General features: G+C 43.7%; 1 protein-coding gene across 1 annotated transcript in view; it reads right to left on the bottom strand.

The window, feature by feature from the left end:
• The window catches only part of COL4A6 (collagen type IV alpha 6 chain), a 339,968-nt gene that overhangs the window by 102,352 nt on the left and 220,633 nt on the right, over positions 1-16,983 (bottom strand). The window contains exons 4-5 of the mRNA XM_012811365.1: positions 5,265-5,399; positions 4,047-4,091 (exon numbers count right to left, since the gene is read on the bottom strand). Of these exons, the coding sequence (XP_012666819.1) occupies positions 4,047-4,091; positions 5,265-5,399 (180 nt within the window). The remainder of the gene's footprint in view (positions 1-4,046; positions 4,092-5,264; positions 5,400-16,983) is intronic.

A 16,983-nucleotide genomic window follows, 5' to 3' on the forward strand; every position in this document is an offset into this window, starting at 1 on the left:
TTTTTTTTTGTTGTTGCAGCCATCATTGTTGTTTAGCGGGCCCAGGCTGGGGATTCGAACCCGCCACCTTAGGTGTATGTGGCTGGCGCCTTAGCTGCTTGAGCCACAGGCGCCGAGCCCCTTCTCTAGTTTTCTTGCCTGAACTCCTGATACCTCCTATCTATAGGATTCCAGGGATAACTGTTTATTCTTTCTTACCTTAGCTGAATTCTCTGGAATTAATCTCTGATCTTTGAGTAAACCATGTCAGCCCTTTTCTATCTAGCTGACACCATCTGATGGTAGATAGAGCATGTTTTGAGCCTGTTAGACTTGTACTCCAAACCCAGCTTTGCCACTCTTCACTTTGGCCTCAGCTGTAAAATGGAAATGAATAATACCTACTTTATGGTGTTGTTGTCAATATTAAAAATGAATCAGGCTTACCCCACTGGGTTATGGGTAAAATTAAGTGAGATTAGGTTTACTAAGTTCCCACTCAATAAATGTTAAGTCTTCTTCCAACCAAGTCAGCAAGGAAAAGCCACAAGGCTGAGCTCTACCTTCTTTTAATCCTCAGTACCACAGAATTTCTGGTAGCACATTGCCCTTTCTGGTTTATAGCTAATAATTTTACATACATGTCTGCCAGGTCTCCAAAGAGTAAAGAGTGTAGCTCTTTGGTGTGTGTGTGGGGACCATGGTTCTATATAGCCACAAGGGACTGAACACACAGAATGCGAGGATCTGCTATATTTCAGACAAGCCATGTTCCCCAGAACCCAGTTTCAAAGGCAAAGTTTCCATTTGGTGAGTGGTATGTGTTCACTTTAAGGATATAAATCTAGTGCGCTCATTTACAAGTCTCTAGGCAGGGAAATATTTGAGATTGACTCCATGGGAAAAGCTGAACATAAATTGCAAAGGACAATTTGAAAACCTCTGTTCCCAACTTCTTTGGACTGAAAATATTTGATAAACATATATTTCTTGTGGGTGCCAACAACCCTAAGTCACAGCTGGGATACTGTCCTAGTCTTCATTATTTTAATGTTGAATATCTTAATGAATGCTTGTTGGCTCATTGTCGCAATTCATTGCTGTGCCCTAGTGCAAAGACTTGGATTATCGTGAAATGACTACCCACTCATGTTGAAATTGTCTACATGACAGCAAAAGTGGAGTTTTGGGACCCAAACCACCAACGCATATGTGAATAATCAGCCAATGTTAAAAGGGGAACCAGACCTGCGCAGTGATCCAGTTTAGTATGATGTGTTGGGAAAGCTGTTGGTTTTAGCCAAATTGTTTAATATGTGTTAGTGAAAGTTGAACAAAATAATTAGTCTGACTGGGCCTATGGTGTCTGTGTTTTTCTCTGTCTAAGGGAGTCCTGCCAGTCTGAGAACTGTTATTTTTATAGGCACTAGAGGTTGGAGTTGGTCTCCTAAATATTTTTAGAGTTCCTACTATACACTGAATTCAGCCCTGGGCCTCTGTGCTTTTAAGGAGCTGGACGATACTATCATACAAGATGATCAATAAATACCCGGGAGCTGTAAGTGATAAGGAGCTGGAGTATGTGGGAAAGGCCACAACGACTCCTGGGAGATCAGAGATGGAAGGAAGAGGTAAGCAAGGAACAGAAGATGCTCAATAAATCCTTGAATGGCTAGAAGAGACAGAAATAACAGGGGCCAGGGATTTCAAGGAGTAATAAGGCTTACTCCCTGCATCAGGCTAGAGCAATGAAACATCAAAAGAAAAGATGTACAACATTTGGTTAAGGAAAGGCCCAATGGAGAGAGGAATTCTACTGGGAACAGCAAGTTCCTGTGGAGGAGTCTTGACAGCTGCAACTCATTCTCCTGAGCAATGAAGTCCCAAAGAGAGTGATTCCTGCAATCTCTAGGGCTCTCTTGGCCACAAGTTAGAGGCAAAAGTGTCCAGCTGGATTCTGGGGCAGGTTCCAGCTCAGAATTGGGAATGGTCTCAGCCTTGCAGAATTCACTTTCTTCCAGCTCTCATTAAAATGAGGCTGCAAATGGAAGGGCATAGTAACCCTGCATGTTCCGCATCTTCTGCTCGGCTCTGGTGAAGCTAGGTTGACATGAATGGAAGAAGCTGCCTCCAGTTTGCTGGTTTTCCTCATCCACTGGCTCCCAGAAGATACACACTCTGGGTGAAGACCCTGGCTAACGTGGTCATAGGAACATAGCCATAACAAAATGTCAAGGGATGTCATAATGGCATGGCCAACCCCATCCACTTATTTTCCCACTGTCCTATTTCTGGGCATTTTGCTAACTCTGCAATTAGATAAAATGCAGAAATCTAATGGCCAACTTGTTGACACATGTGACAAATACAGGGTAAGTGAAACTTCTATTCTCCAAATCCATAAATGTCTACTAAATCTAGGGAGAAAATCGATCCGATGATAACACCCTTGAGGGCAGAGCTATATGCACCCTCTATATCCCCATAGTATAGTGCTAGCACATAGCAGGCGCTCAAGAAATACTTATAGATTGGCAGCAAGAGAGTTGAACTCCCTTCCCTGATAGTAGATGATTATGTAGTAGTATAACACAAAAAGCTGTTAAGTCTAAGGCTTCCCCAACTAATATTTGATAAGGTTCAGAAGAACCTTTTAGTGATTGTTAGAAGGATAAAAGCAGGTTCTAGGACCTCCCTCAAATGGAGGAGTTGCACTTTTTTCTGTTCTACATACTGAGCTTCACACAAGATTCTGTCCTTCTCCTAAACCAGCCTGAAAGCTACTGCTGTAGACAAGCATAACCCAGGTTAAGCATTGAGCAGTTCTTAGAGAAGCAGCAAAGGAGAAAACAAGGTGGTGATGGCCAGGAAGTGGAGCCTCCTTATCATGTGAATCAGGTGCCGTTTCTGTTTATCCCTGAATAGCAATTTCAGTTCCTTGCAGGCCTACTGAATTATTGAAACAAGCCACAATACTGGATTTTAAAGGCTCATTAAATGTTACAATGAACTCTCCAGTGGTGGGGTAAGTCAGAATATGGGAGAAAAATGGAGAAACTAAGGGATTGGGCTGGATGGAATGGGGAAAAGATGTACACGAGGTCCTAATCCCCTACTTATCTCTGGCAAAGCAAAGGTCCACAGGATGAATGGAAGAGGCTGCCTCCAAGTGGTCTTTGAGTAGTTACTTTGTAAGAGCTAAAGGAAAATTCACCCTGCAGAGAACAAATTACTGGAATGAAATTTATCAAGATATCACTAAGGAGTTTTCAATCTAATTTCACGTACCTTTGTAATTTTCCTATAAATGAGTATTTATATAATCTATTGTGCCTCTGTTTCTATGCCTTAGAACCAGTTCCTCACTTCTAATCAAAACTCCCTACAGGACCTAACTCATTTTGATTAAGATATTGCTGGTTTCTTGGGGCGGCATCTGTGGCTCAAAAGGGTAGGGTGCCAGTCTCATATGCCGGAGGTGGCAGGTTCAAACCCAGCTCCAGCCAAAAACAGCAAAAAAAAAAAAAAAAAAAAAAGATATTGCTGGTTTCTTATGGCTGCATGTGTCCCTTTGCCCCTCAATCATCTGAGGGCTGCCTATATCTGAGTCCAAGGGTAAGTGTATGTGACCACTGCCCTTCAAACCTCGCCACACATATCTCAACACTTGACTTTAAATATGCTTGCATGGCTTGGCACCTGTGGCTCAAGTGGCTAAGGTGCTAGCCACATACACCTAAGGTGGTGGGTTTGAATCTAGCCCGGGCCCACCAAAACAACAATGATGGCTGCAACCAAAAAAAAAAAAAAATAGCCGGGCATTGTGGTGGGTGCCTGTGGTCCCAGCTACTTGGGAGGCTGAGACAGGAGACTTGCTTGAGCTCAAGAGTTGGAGGTTGCTGTGAGCTGTGATGCCACCGCACTCAACCCAGGGGGATAGCTTGAGGCTCTGTCTCAAAAAAAAAAAAAATGCTTGCATGAGACAGGATGTTTCTAAGGCCAGAGTGCCTGAGTTATGAGACAGAACCTAGAGGAAGATACTGAAAATGCTGTGTGGACACACTTACCGGAATCCCATTGATGCCAAGAAAGCCAGGAACGCCCATGCGGCCCTAAAGGAAAAGAGTAGGGAGAAGAATGTAAGAGACAGTCCAACTGACATCCCTTAGACTGAGTAGGTTCGTTTATGTGAGTCAAGGGTATAAGCTGTTAAGAAGCATTTGTACCTCCCTCCCCACATTGGGTTGCTTTGATCCTTACTCCAGTTCCAAGGGATCACTTGCTTCTATGTAAGGTCTTGGATATATCTTGCCTCAGGTAGTATAGTTTAAGTCCTAAAAACTAAGGCTTAATATTATACGCTGTTTTGACATTTGAGGAAAACCAGAGGGCCTCAAATAGCCTAAATCACAAGTTCCCCTCCCCATTAGCTTCTTCAGTAAGGTCTCCGAGCCAAGCAACCCTCCTTTATCATCAAATGGACCAGGTGCAGTTTCTGCTTCTCCCTGAATAGCAATTTCAGCTCCTTGCTGGCCTACTCAATTATTCACGCAAGCCACAAACACCCTCCTTCAGGGACCAGGGATACCACAAAGCCTGCCTCCCACAGCCTATTCTACTTCACTGTGCTCCCAAGTGCTACCCCTGTGTGGCCTTATGTGGTGTGCAGTGTCCTCTTCCCTGAGCCATGGGTATATGTGACCAATAAACTTTTGTCTCTCTCATCTGTTCAGTGTTGGGTGTCATATCTTTGGTCATCCCCATAAGCCTAGGTGGGAATCCCTCACTCACCAATGGGGTGAATAGGAGGTGACTAAAAGAGGCAGGGAACATTAACTGAGCTGCTGAATTCAGTCAGCCAGCCAGCCATCATGCTATCTTTATCCTTTCTTGCAGCTCTTTCCCTGTATTTGTGGTCTAGATTTCATTCAAAAATTCTGACCCCTTGTTTCCCAGTTTCCTTGCTTGGATTTCAGGTATCTACTCATCAGCTGAGTAGGCTTCTGACCTGTTCAATCCTACATGACTTCTCATCACCATGCTATCTAGCAAGTAGCTAATAAATTCACTTTATGTTTTGCTTGCCATGGGAGTCTCTCCAGAACTGGGCTTAACTATCAGCAGTCCATCATCTATCCTACCTTTTACTAAAGAATGTAGCCTGGTACCAAAGTATTCATGAATAGTATTATTTCCATAAATGAGCAGAACCGATATGGAGAACTTTTGACCTTCATACTTATGGCCCATGCCATCAAAGAGAAATCAAGCTTTGATGCTCTTACCTTATCACCTTTTGGTCCATAGTGTCCCACAGGGCCTGGGGAGCCTCTTTCTCCCTTCAAGCCCGATAGACCAGGAGGGCCAGGGAAACCTTGAGGACCCATTGGACCTTGAATTCCAATTGGTCCGGGTCGCCCCTAAGATGGACAGAAGGAGTACAATTAGTCAACAGAAGAGTTTACATCAATGCTTCCCATTTCCCCAGGCACAAAGAACACTGCCATCACTTCACTAAATAATTTTGGCTTAGAGAGCTGTGAGGCAAGCCAAAGTTCCAGACATGGATCAGAAAAGGCTATTTTAGGGCCCGCTAAGCTTATTTGGATAGAACACATTTTATAAGCACATTTAATAAGATTCATGTGCACCAAGATCCTTCAACTTTGTACTTCTTAGGAGATTAGTTATTCAGGCTGGATAATATTGTCCTCTTCCTAGTTAATGCCAGGCCATCCATCAGATTGTCAAAACAGTGAAAGAACAGAACGCTGGAGAGCATCATGACATTTTGTAATTCACATCCAAATGGCCATCCACATGCTTGTGTGAGTCCAGAAATGGGTGTACCTAAAGAATACTGCCTCAGGGGCCAGAGAGAGGAGAACCCAGAAACCCATGAGCTGAACAACCTGTCAGGAGGCTCAGACCCCATCACAGTACCGGGCAACAGACATAAGGAAAACACACACACAAGTGTGTGCGTGTGCACACAGGCATGCACACACACGTACACACGAATGCTTTATTTGTTCTTCCTCCTCATCCCTCTGTCCGCCTCCCTCCGATCTGTAAAGTGTTCAGTGTGTAAAAGACAAGGAGCCAGAGAATCTCCATTAAGTATCAATTATGATAGAAAGAGGGAACAGCCTAAGGATTTTGAATGCCCTGGTTATAAAATGTCTGTAACAATTAAGTCTGAGAGTTCAGGCTGACATTTTAAAGCGGACCGAGACTGAGAATTAACCCCAGTGGGTGCGACACAGGCAGGCTGGTCTATCATTTAGAACAAATCCCAGTAGGGACTGAATTTCCTTGGCAGAAAAATGAAAACCATTAGTAATGTGCATTACCAAAGAACACACCACTATATATCAGGTAGAAAGCCCATTTCCATAAATGCTTCTCATCTCTACCTCTCAGCCCCTTTACTGACTGTCCACAATTTCCTACAAATTCTGTAAAAAACTTCTCAGAAAAAAGCCCATTAAGCATGACTTTTACTGTTTACCTTTACCGTTTACTTTTTAAAAGGCTGAAAACAGGACAGATGCTTTATGCAGTGGTCAGAGTCAGGTACTGGAGATGCAAAGTGGCCACAAGCTGTGCTGGTCCTTTGGAGTATAATTTCCAGTGTCAATCAGGCCTATGAAGACCTAGGGTTCTAGCAAAGTAGTAAAAGACACTCTTCCCAGGGAGATGCAATTTTCTGGGGCACCACCTACCACTCAACCTTTCTCAGCATCCAACATGCAGCCTACAAAGAATGACAGGTGGCAAACTGTTTAATGAACTTCCTTCTGGAAATGATGGAGGTGGCGTCCCTTTCATTTTGGGGGCTGCTACTGCCCATGTTGCAATCTTGTTTACAATGATTCTGTTGCTTATTATTCTTGTAATTTTCACAAAAATCAATATATATGCGTGTATCTATGTGTATGTGTGTGTACATATGTAGATGCATGAAGAAAGTAAAAACAAAAGAGCAAAACAGAAAAATGGCTAGGGTGTTGTTGAGGATGAGTGAAGAAGGTCAAATGTACTAGCAAACAAAGTTTGGAACAGAGCCTAAGTGCTGCGGGAACACGAAGGAAGGGTTGGCCATGAAGGGTTTGTGGAATGCTCACATTTTGCCCATGGCTTGGGGGACTCATGAGCCACACTGGGCCTAGAAGGCATGGCAGGGAAGTTGATGACTTGATGTGGAAAGATCCAGGGAACCCTCAGAGGCTTGGGAACAAGGGAGGGCTAAGAAGAAAGCAGTGTTTCAGGGCTGAAAGTCATCAAGCAGCATTCAGGAGAACATGTGTGTGTCAGCATGAGGCCAGCACAGCCTGCCTGAGGCTGGAACAAGGGAGGCAGATAAGAACCAGCTGTTGGGGAGGAGGGGGTTTCTTGGTGGGAAGATGGGGAGGCAGGATGGGCTTGCTGGGGCCATGTTATTACTAGCAGAGAGGATCCAGTCAGGGCACTGAATGCTTGACCCAAATCTGAGCCCTGCCAAAAGTTTTCCCACGACAAGGGAGGGAAAGAGAAGTGCATGACAAACTATTCAGCAGTTACAGAGAGTGGTTGTGATGTGGCCCAATTCTCACCCTGCTCACGCCACCAGAGAGAGGAGCCCGAGCAACATGTAGCGGGCACATGGGCTGGCACACTCTGCCTCCGGTCACTTGTCTTGATGAGCACGTGCTCATCAACAGGGGGAAGAAAGGAGACTTAGGAGGGAGGCTAGTCTAGGGCTGGACTTAACAGGAACTCAGCCCGCTTCCTTTCTCTTGGCTGGGTGGGCATGCTGAATTTGCTCATCCCTCTGTTCCGGGAAGAGAACTGAAAGTGAGTCTCTTTAAGAACTCATGGGTTAAGGGGCGGTACCTGTGGCTCAAAGGAGTAGGGTGCCGGCCCCATATGCTGGAGGTGGCGGGTTTAAATCCAGCCCTGGCCAAAAAACTGCAAAAAAAAAAAAAAAAACACACAAAAAAACTTATGGATTAAAACAAAATTCCAAGTCTTTTTTCCAAAGGGGAATCTGAAAAGGCCCCCCCCCCAGAGGAAGGTGGGCTTCTAGGGTGGCCTCGGGTGCTTGGGCATATCAGCAGGCCAGGCCAAAACCTGTCAGAGTGACTTAGGGTGGGAAGCAGGGCCTGTGGGAAGCTTTGAGGCTCCTGAAGCACTGCTGGTCCCAACCTGCCTCCTCAGTGTGCTACCAGGCTCTTCTGCAGCTCGCACTCATAGGATGCAAAGCTAGGAGCCTTCCTACCTGCTGAGGTCCTTTCATATAGTGACAGAAAAAAATGGAGACCTAGTTTGTTTGTGGATCATTTTGTCAGCCATATTTAGATATGCCTGCTCTGTGCTTATGGCTGCATGATCTCTTTTCCTTGTCTGGATCCAATGCATGGGCTTTCTGTCTTAGTATGTACTGTACTGCTGAAGCTTTATACTAAATCAGCAAGGAACTGCTCTTCCCACCCGGACGCTTTCACTGACACTTTTCATAATGGCCAGCAGAGGTCAGTGTGACAACACAAAGGCTACAGCCAAGCAGGTGGGTGGGTGGACCTCTCCCACTACAGAGAAAAAGAAATCACACCAGTGTCAGAGAAGTCACAGAATGTTCCAGCAGGAAGGGCCCTTAGAGACCATTCGATCCAGGCTTTGTTTTAAACATAGAGAGAAAAGGCCAAGAGAAGAGGAAGGACCTGTTTAGGTCACACAGCTAGTAGGAAGGCCAGGCATGGGATTCAAAGCAGACTGCCTGCTTGCTGCTAGTGCACGGCTCTTTCCCTGTTTGCCAGTGGCAGATGTCCTAAGGGGTCCTTGAGGCTGCCCCCCTACCATCCTGGTCCCGCCCTTGGGACTGTCCCCATCAGTAGGCTGCAGCGGCCAGATGCTCACACATCATTTCTCTTTTCCTAACCCTGATCATTTCACAGAACCAGTCTGAAACACCATCGCTGTTTGGACTGCTAGCAGAATTTCAATGGGCTTGGACCAATGCCTTGCCCTGATACATGTCATTTATTTTGGCAAATAGGCCCAGACAGGGCAGAAGGAACTCCTCCAAGTATTTCTAACAGCTCTCCTGCCTCCATCTGCCCAGGATTTTAAATATGCACATCAGGGTCTAATTCTCAAGGGAATGAGTTGCGACATGTGCCTAAGGCCAGGAACTGCAGGTCCACAACTCCTCTGACCACAGTGGGTTGGGGCCAGTGTGCAGTTTAAAGGCACCTTTGATCAGACCCAGATAACTGGGCTAACAGTCCCAGAAATAGGCCTGTCTATGAAGCAATAGATGCATTTAAAAATCGCATCTAAGAACCTTAAAAGCATATTCCTCAGACTAGGTAGGCCTGTGAAACTGATGGAGGAGGCTGAATTTTCATGACTCAACCCCTTTATGCCTTTTGATCCTTCCCTTAAGGTTCAAGTGTTCTTCTCCCATAAAATTAAAATTCATTCCTAAGGAAGAATCTGAAACTCATTCCCACTGAGGCATAAATGACTGACAACAACTTAGAGCTTTACTTTTCCCAGGGGGATTTGTAGTTTAATGGCGAGCAAGGCATTAAGCTAAGGGATGCGAATAACATTTATGAAACAAGGGAAGGGAGAAGCTTGGGCACGAGTCTTCCTAAATTTCCAGCTATTCCTGGAGGAGGTTCAGTGCCGTTCTGTGGACCTGGAGTCAAATCTCATAATACCATTTAATAGTTTAGTAGCTATGTGACTTGGGCAAATGACTTAACCATTCTGAATCTCAAAGGCTCAGGAGCAACAAGAGCTCTTTTTTATTTCAAATTAATATGAGACAAGAGCTCTTACATAAGATTATTGTGAGCATTTCAGTGAATTCATGAATGTAAAACTCCTGGCAAAAAGGAGGGACAGTATCAGTTCCCCCCACTTTTTTAAGATATCATTTATGGTAAAATGGAGAAGTTGGGATTGGGTACTTAATGCTCCTTCCCTTTATTTTCAGTAGGAGATGCACAGACATCATTTAACAACCCTCTCAGGGGCAAAGACGTGTGCCTGGGAAGGAAAGAGCATATATTCCTAGAACCCACATCTGTGACGCTCTTTGCCCCTTTACTTAGCACTGTTGGTCTGGTTTCCCTGGGCACTTAGCTCCTCAGGGTCTGCTTGTTCTCCTAAAGGGACTTCATCTACATACTCATGACTCCCAAATCTGAACTTCCAGCCCAGACTTCTCTGTTGATTGTGCCAGGTTCTAGCCAAGGGCTTAACAAAGAACTCTGCACCTGGATATTCCAACTCAAACTCAACATGACGAAAATTAAACTCATTATCTTCTCCTTAACCCCATTCTCCAAACCAGTTCCTTTCTCCTGAGTTAGCAGAAGTAACTCAGCAAAGGGACCATCTACAAAGCTGATCAATCCAGAAACCCAGGGGTCCTCCATGATCCCTCTTTTCCCTCACATTCCATATCCAATACATCAGCAAAGACTGCCAATTCCACCTCCAAAATGTAACTCAGGGCTAAGCATTCATCTGGGTGTGTATCTCCATCATCCTAGTTCATGTCTTCCTCATCTCTCCTCTGGAGTATTACCGCAGCCTCCCAGGTGGGTCTGCTATCCTCCAGTCTTGCTTCACTCTCTCCTGGCATCCTGCACCAGAGCCTTTGTATGTGTTTTTGCATTTGCCTCTGCTCTCCTGGCTAGTCCCTACGTATCCTTTAGGCTTCCACCAAAGATATCAGCTTCTCCAGAGAGATTTTCATGATTACCTTTTTCCTACACTGTGGGCTGGGATGCCTCTTTATGTGTCCGTACCCCCGAAAAAAAGAAAAACTCCTTGAGGACAGGGCTCGTGTCTTCCTTTCCACTGAATAACCTGTGTACAGAACAGTGCCTGGTACACAGTGGGCCTCAGTATATGTTTGATGAATGAATGGAGAAATGAATCGATGAACATACACACTGAGAAGCTAGTTGTATAGGTACAACAATATCTTCCTTGGATGTCTAGACAGTTGAAATAGAATGCAATCAAGAGACATCTTATCACAGAATCACAGAAAAGAGAGCTATCTAACTCTCAGGAAACCAGACAGTTCAGGATGAAAAATCCCAGAAAGAGAAAGGGATTTACCCAAGTTCATACAATATAAGTTCTAGACTTTTAAAAATATAATATCTTGGCTGTGAGTGGTAGCTCAAGCCTATAATCCTAGCACTCTTGGGAGGCCAAGGATGGTAGATCTCCTGAGCTTGGGAGTTTAAGGTATCTATCTGTTCAAAATTTTTTTATTAAGCACTTTGTGCCAAGCACCGGGGTTAAGATGGTGGGTAAGTCATAGTTTCTGCATTCACGGAGCTTACAGTCCTACTATTCCTTGAAAATATGGTGCATGGCCCATCACCAACCTATTCAGCACTTTTCATCTCGTGGTGAGTTTTGTGCTAGGCAAGTATGTATGTATGTGTTATGGACGAGAAGGTAATACACAAAGGAAACACACTGTACAGCCCATGCTGTCAAGGAACATGTAAGCTTATTGGGGGAGATGAGATCACATTGTGAGAAACAACTGGTGATAACGTCATAAGCAATAAATTTTACAAATTATACTGTATACATTGTAAGCATAAGAGGAATTCAAGAGATGTGTGTGTTCACATGGGAACAAATTAGCAAGGAAAGTGCTAACAAAGTGTTAGGGAATACATTCCAAATATGGAGAACATCCTGTTGGTGGCAAACAGCAAATTATGTAAGCAATGGCCTGGCTGGAGTAGAGTTGGGATCTTAGAGAATCGGCGAGAAAGGACAGTAGAAGCTGATCTGTGAAAATTTCTGGGTGCTGAGGCACTTATTTTCGTTCATTAGGTATGTTGTGCTTTCAACTGTAGCTTGGCTCACAGTTTGGTTCCAAATTTAGTGAGACAGCCTGGTGCAGTAGCTAAGGGTACAAGATTCAGAGTCAAAAATTTCTGGATTTAAATTCTCTTCACCACTGTAGGACTTTGGGACAAATGACAGCCTCAACTTTCTCATATGTCAAATGAGGGTAATAATAGTGTCTATCTCATAGAGTAATTACGAGGATTAAAGGAGATAATGATTTGTGTTGGCTATGATTTCCACTCTTTAGCATACATCAGAATCACCCGGAGTTGATGTTAAAACACCGATTGCTGGGCTCCACCTCTAGAGTTATGGATTTAATAGGTCTGGTTAGTCGAAGAATTTGCATTTCTAACAGATTCCCAGGTGCTGCTGAGCCTACAAGGTCAAAAAACCACACTTGGAGAATCCCTGCTTTAATCATTTGGCATTGTGTCAAGCATAAGTAAACGTGCAATCAGAGTTATGTGTTGTTATTGGTATGTTATTCTTTGACAAATGCAGGTTTGGGGTCGACAATTTCAGAAAGGCCCTCAGGGTTCCTTTATCACTGTGGCTCAAGGCACCTCCTCCTCTTTCTCATTATGACATCCACAGGAGGAAGGGAATGGATGGGACAGCAAGACCGGAGACAGGGAACCCAGTGAGGAGGCTATGACCTCCTCAAGAGAAATAAACAATGGTGACTTGGTCTAGGTTCATAACAGTAGAGATGAGGAAAAGACAGATTTGGGAAATATTTCAGAGGCTAAAACCTATACTTAGTGCTAGGTTGGAATCAATGGGTAAAACAGAGGATAGCACAAAGGATGACTTCGAGCTTTCTTGACTGGGTAAATGAATGGATCTCTTCACTGACATGAGGAAGCCTAGGGGAAGAAGAGTCTTAAGTGGAGGGTGAGGAGTTCACCTTTGGACAGATGGAGTTTAAGATGTCTGAGAAACATCTAGTGAGATTTTGTTAGTACCTGTTTTTCAATGAGAATGGAAGGTTTGAGGGGGCAAGGAATGAAGTTGGCTTCCTTCACCACTGTATCACCATAGATATCACCATAGATGCGGTGCGGGTGTGCAGCAGACACTCAAAACACGATGGGGGGGGAAGCATAATTGTGGAATGAATGAAATGAAAATAAGAGAATTAAATATGTACTTAGAAGTCTTTGAGAAGGCCACTTCCAAGTCTCATTAGCTAGAGGCCAAATTAAAAGAGAGAGATTAAAGACTGATGCTATTGGTTGGTGCCTGTGGCTCAGTGAGTGGGGCGCTGGCCCCATATACCAAGGGTGGTGGGTTCGAACCCAGCCCTGGCCAAACTGCAACAAAAACATAGCCAGGCGTTGTGGCAGATGCCTGTAGTCCCAGCTACTTGGGAGGCTGAGGCAAGAGAATCGCCTAAGCCCAAGAGCTAGAGGGGGCTGTGAGCTGTGACACCACAGCATTCTACCGAGGGTGACAAAGCAAAACTCTGTCTCTTAAAAAAAATAAATAAAGACTGATGCTATCCTGAAAAACCTCTCATGGGCTGCCTTTGGGGAAGGGAGAGCAGAGATCCTCCTTATCTAGCCTAGTGACTAACTGGTTTGAATTCTACAAATGGTCCTTATTTTATAACTGGAATTTCCATCTCAGGTATGGGATGAGGGGGCAGAAATATACAAGAACTTAGCAGACTTTGGCTTAAGTAGCTGGGGGGAGGTCTCTCCCCCTGGCTGTGAAAGGTAGTAAGAAAGATACTAATGATAACACCCCCAAAAGCAGAATACCTGAGAAACTTCAAGACACTTTTCCTTTTGCTGTTCCTTCAGATCAATCCAATACATTTGTGGAGGAGGCTGAGGACACCATGTTGCAAAGCAGCCAATGGGACTGGCCAATGTCATACAGCTGCTCGGTGGCAGAGTTATATCAGAGCCTCCCAGTCACCTCTGCTCCTTCCTTTGTAACAAACAGAGATGGCCACCCATAGAGCCCTCTACTCCACTCTCCCAGTAACAGCACTAATAGACTAGCTTTGTCTGCAGAAATAAAAAAGGGACAAAGGACACTGGTAGCTGAAGAATACGTGTAGCATATGACAGGTAAAGTGTCATATCATGCAGATACACGGACCCATTTTGTGTCCCAGGAAGCTCTGGTTCAGCTTGATAATAGCAGCAGCATCTACAATTTGTCAGCAAGAGCAGTGATCTATTTCATGGACATATAAATAGATGTACACAGTGGTCAGTGTCTGGCAAGGAGTGAACACCCCAAATTCTCAGCTACGAGGCAGTATTAGAAGCTCCCTCTCAACACTGAAACCACATTTCTTTTCTAGTTCTTCTGCTGTAATCAGTTTAAAGCAGCCAGCCCAGGCATGAAGACATGCATCTACATGTTTTGTTTTCTAAGACACATACACCCATTCCATTGGCTACTGTCAGCATGTTTAAAGTTTTGGAAAGACACCTCCCAGACTGATAACGTTAACTCTTAGCAGGTAATACTTTGCATCCCTCCCTTCTACCTGTTTAATCATATTTTTCTTTGAAAACATAATAATAACTTCCTTTTATCAAGCCTTCATGAAGTGCCATCTCTTTTAATCCACCTCCTTTAATCCTCTAGGTGCCCCAACAGGTGAGTATTAGCCCATTTTACAGACGGGGAAACTGAAGCACAGAGTAGTTAAGGAACTTGCCTGAGATCATCCAGCACGCAACTGTGAAGCTAGTTTTGGTGACACCGAAGCCTCTGCTTCTTCCACCAAGCTACATTGCTTTACTGCATTGAATAATGCTCTGAATGTGTACACGCAAACCCACTTGCCAGTCCGGGCAGAAAATATTGGTATTTTCATTGATACCATAGCAACTGAACTAAATTTTCCTACCTTTTTCATTGGAATAGGTACTTTTAAATAGAAATTCACAAATCTGCTTAATAAATTAAGTATAAAATTTGCTTTAAGGAATGGCACTCCCTAGGAGGGGTCAAGGATGCTGGGTTTCTAAGTGTTTCCCAACTAAAATAGCCTCCTTAAGAAAATGGCCTCCTTAATTGGTCAGTGGGCAATGGACACTTTACCTAGGCTCCAGCAGACAACTTCTGATGTGCTATGAGTCCCCAGTGCTGGCATTTTAATTAAGTGGCAGAAGGAATATAGGCACACTATACTAATTTGATGATCCTTATGCTGAACAGAAATTTGCGATTTCAGTCCTTCAACATTCCATGTTTTCCCTTGCCCCTCGGGAATGTCAATAAGTGTTAAAATAGGATTAAGCAGCAATGTCTAGATAGATGCAAATAAGTTCACGGAAGAATATTTGGGTCTCCTTTTTCTCTATAACATGTTCATAAAACTGTATCAGAACCAGAACAAACTCTCCTTTTATGATATTATAACGGGAATCACAAGAACCAAAAATCAAATAAAACTGTAAATATGATCAGTAGTTGGCCACTAAAATCAAAACAGAACAACTAGACACATCTATAACTAATACAAATGGTTAAATGAGTCCCCACGACCCTTGGATTGGGCATGCAGTCTATACAAAGAGCCCCAGTGTGTACTGAGTTTCCAGACTGCATGAGAAAGTAAAAATAGCTCTACTTGGGATGAATTTAAGCTAAAACTAATGTACCTGTTGGAAAAATATGAAATGCTTAATTTGCTATAATTTGTTTTCTTTCTTAGAATTTAGACGGGCAACTTGAGAATAATTTGATGGCACAGACCTCTTGAAAAAGCTTTCCAGGAAACTTGGATTGATGTTGCTTTTGCCTCTCAGAAAATTCTCCTGTTTGAAGCAGAAATCATAAAATTAAGGTTCAATTCCCTGTTCCTACTTTCTAGCCATGTGAGCTTGAAAAAGCCAATTCATCTCTAGGCCTTCATTTTTTTCATCAGCAAACTGAGGATATGACTTGTCCTACCTATTTTTTAGGTTGCCTTGAGCATCAGTTGAGACAATTCATGTGAAAAGGGGCCAGTGGTCAATCCCCCTGACAAACCTTTGCTTTGGGATGAAAAACTTGAATAATCAAACTCCAATTATCAAAAAACACTCCTTTGCTGGGCTTACAAGACAGTGAGGTCTTAAATGAATAAAGGCTCATGAGGAAGAGATTTCAGTAGAAAACAGATTGAATAAAAGGAGCAGCAGAATTTAAAGCTGTGAAAGGTGGGAGGCCAAATTGATTGTCTAGCACGGGATTTTCATTATAGTTTTAAAATGATTAGACCTACATTGTTAAAAATATGTGGTTTATTTAAAAATGCATGGTTTAATTACAACCTGGAGCCAATCTTTTTCTTCTAGCTTTTCTAGCAAAACATAGCCATGATTTTATAATGGAAATCAAAGTGAAAAAGGACTTGCCAGAAATTCACTTTATAGCAATTTTTGCTGTAGCACATCTATTCCATTAGACAAGGGATACTTTCGGCATTTTTGTCTGACATAATAAATTACCCATCATTGATATGCTACATAACCTTTGGTCCAATACTGAGCTGGTGCAAGCTGACTGCTTCTCGATCAATGCTGGCTTCCCTGATTCTCTGGTGAGACACCATCAAGTTTTGGGAGTGAGAGGTAACAGGGATCAACCAGCTACTGTTTCTTAAAAGGAGAGACAGAAAGATAGAAACAAAGAAATTCCCTCTCAGAACCCCCTTACCAGAGAACTCAGGGAGCTCTGAAAAAGAAGGGAGGGAAGCACTGGACTCACATACCGTAGTTTCACTGCTATTCTTGGCAGGGGCTGGGTTTGAACCCGCCACCTCTGGCATACAGAGCCGGCGCCTCACTCCTTTGAGCCACAGGTGCCACCCAATTTCACTGCTATTCTTATACAAACTTACACCCCGGCATCCATTTAGAACCAGAGGAGCAGTCATAGCCACACTCATGCAGATAAAGAGATACACATTTCGACCTAAGTACACAAGCCCACAGGCACAAGAGTCTGCTAAAATAGTAGAACCCGCTGGTACTCTGCTATTGGCCTATTGTATACCTCCCAGACAGTCATGGATTTGAGTTTAAGAAGACGGGATGACTCACAGCTCTCTCCCACCCTAACCACCACCCCCATCATATTCAATAATCCTTACGGACAACTAAAGCCATT

Source organism: Otolemur garnettii, unplaced genomic scaffold (genome assembly GCF_000181295.1).
Source record: "Otolemur garnettii isolate 467f Iridium unplaced genomic scaffold, OtoGar3 scaffold00155, whole genome shotgun sequence".
NCBI classification, from domain to species: Eukaryota; Metazoa; Chordata; class Mammalia; order Primates; family Galagidae; genus Otolemur; species Otolemur garnettii.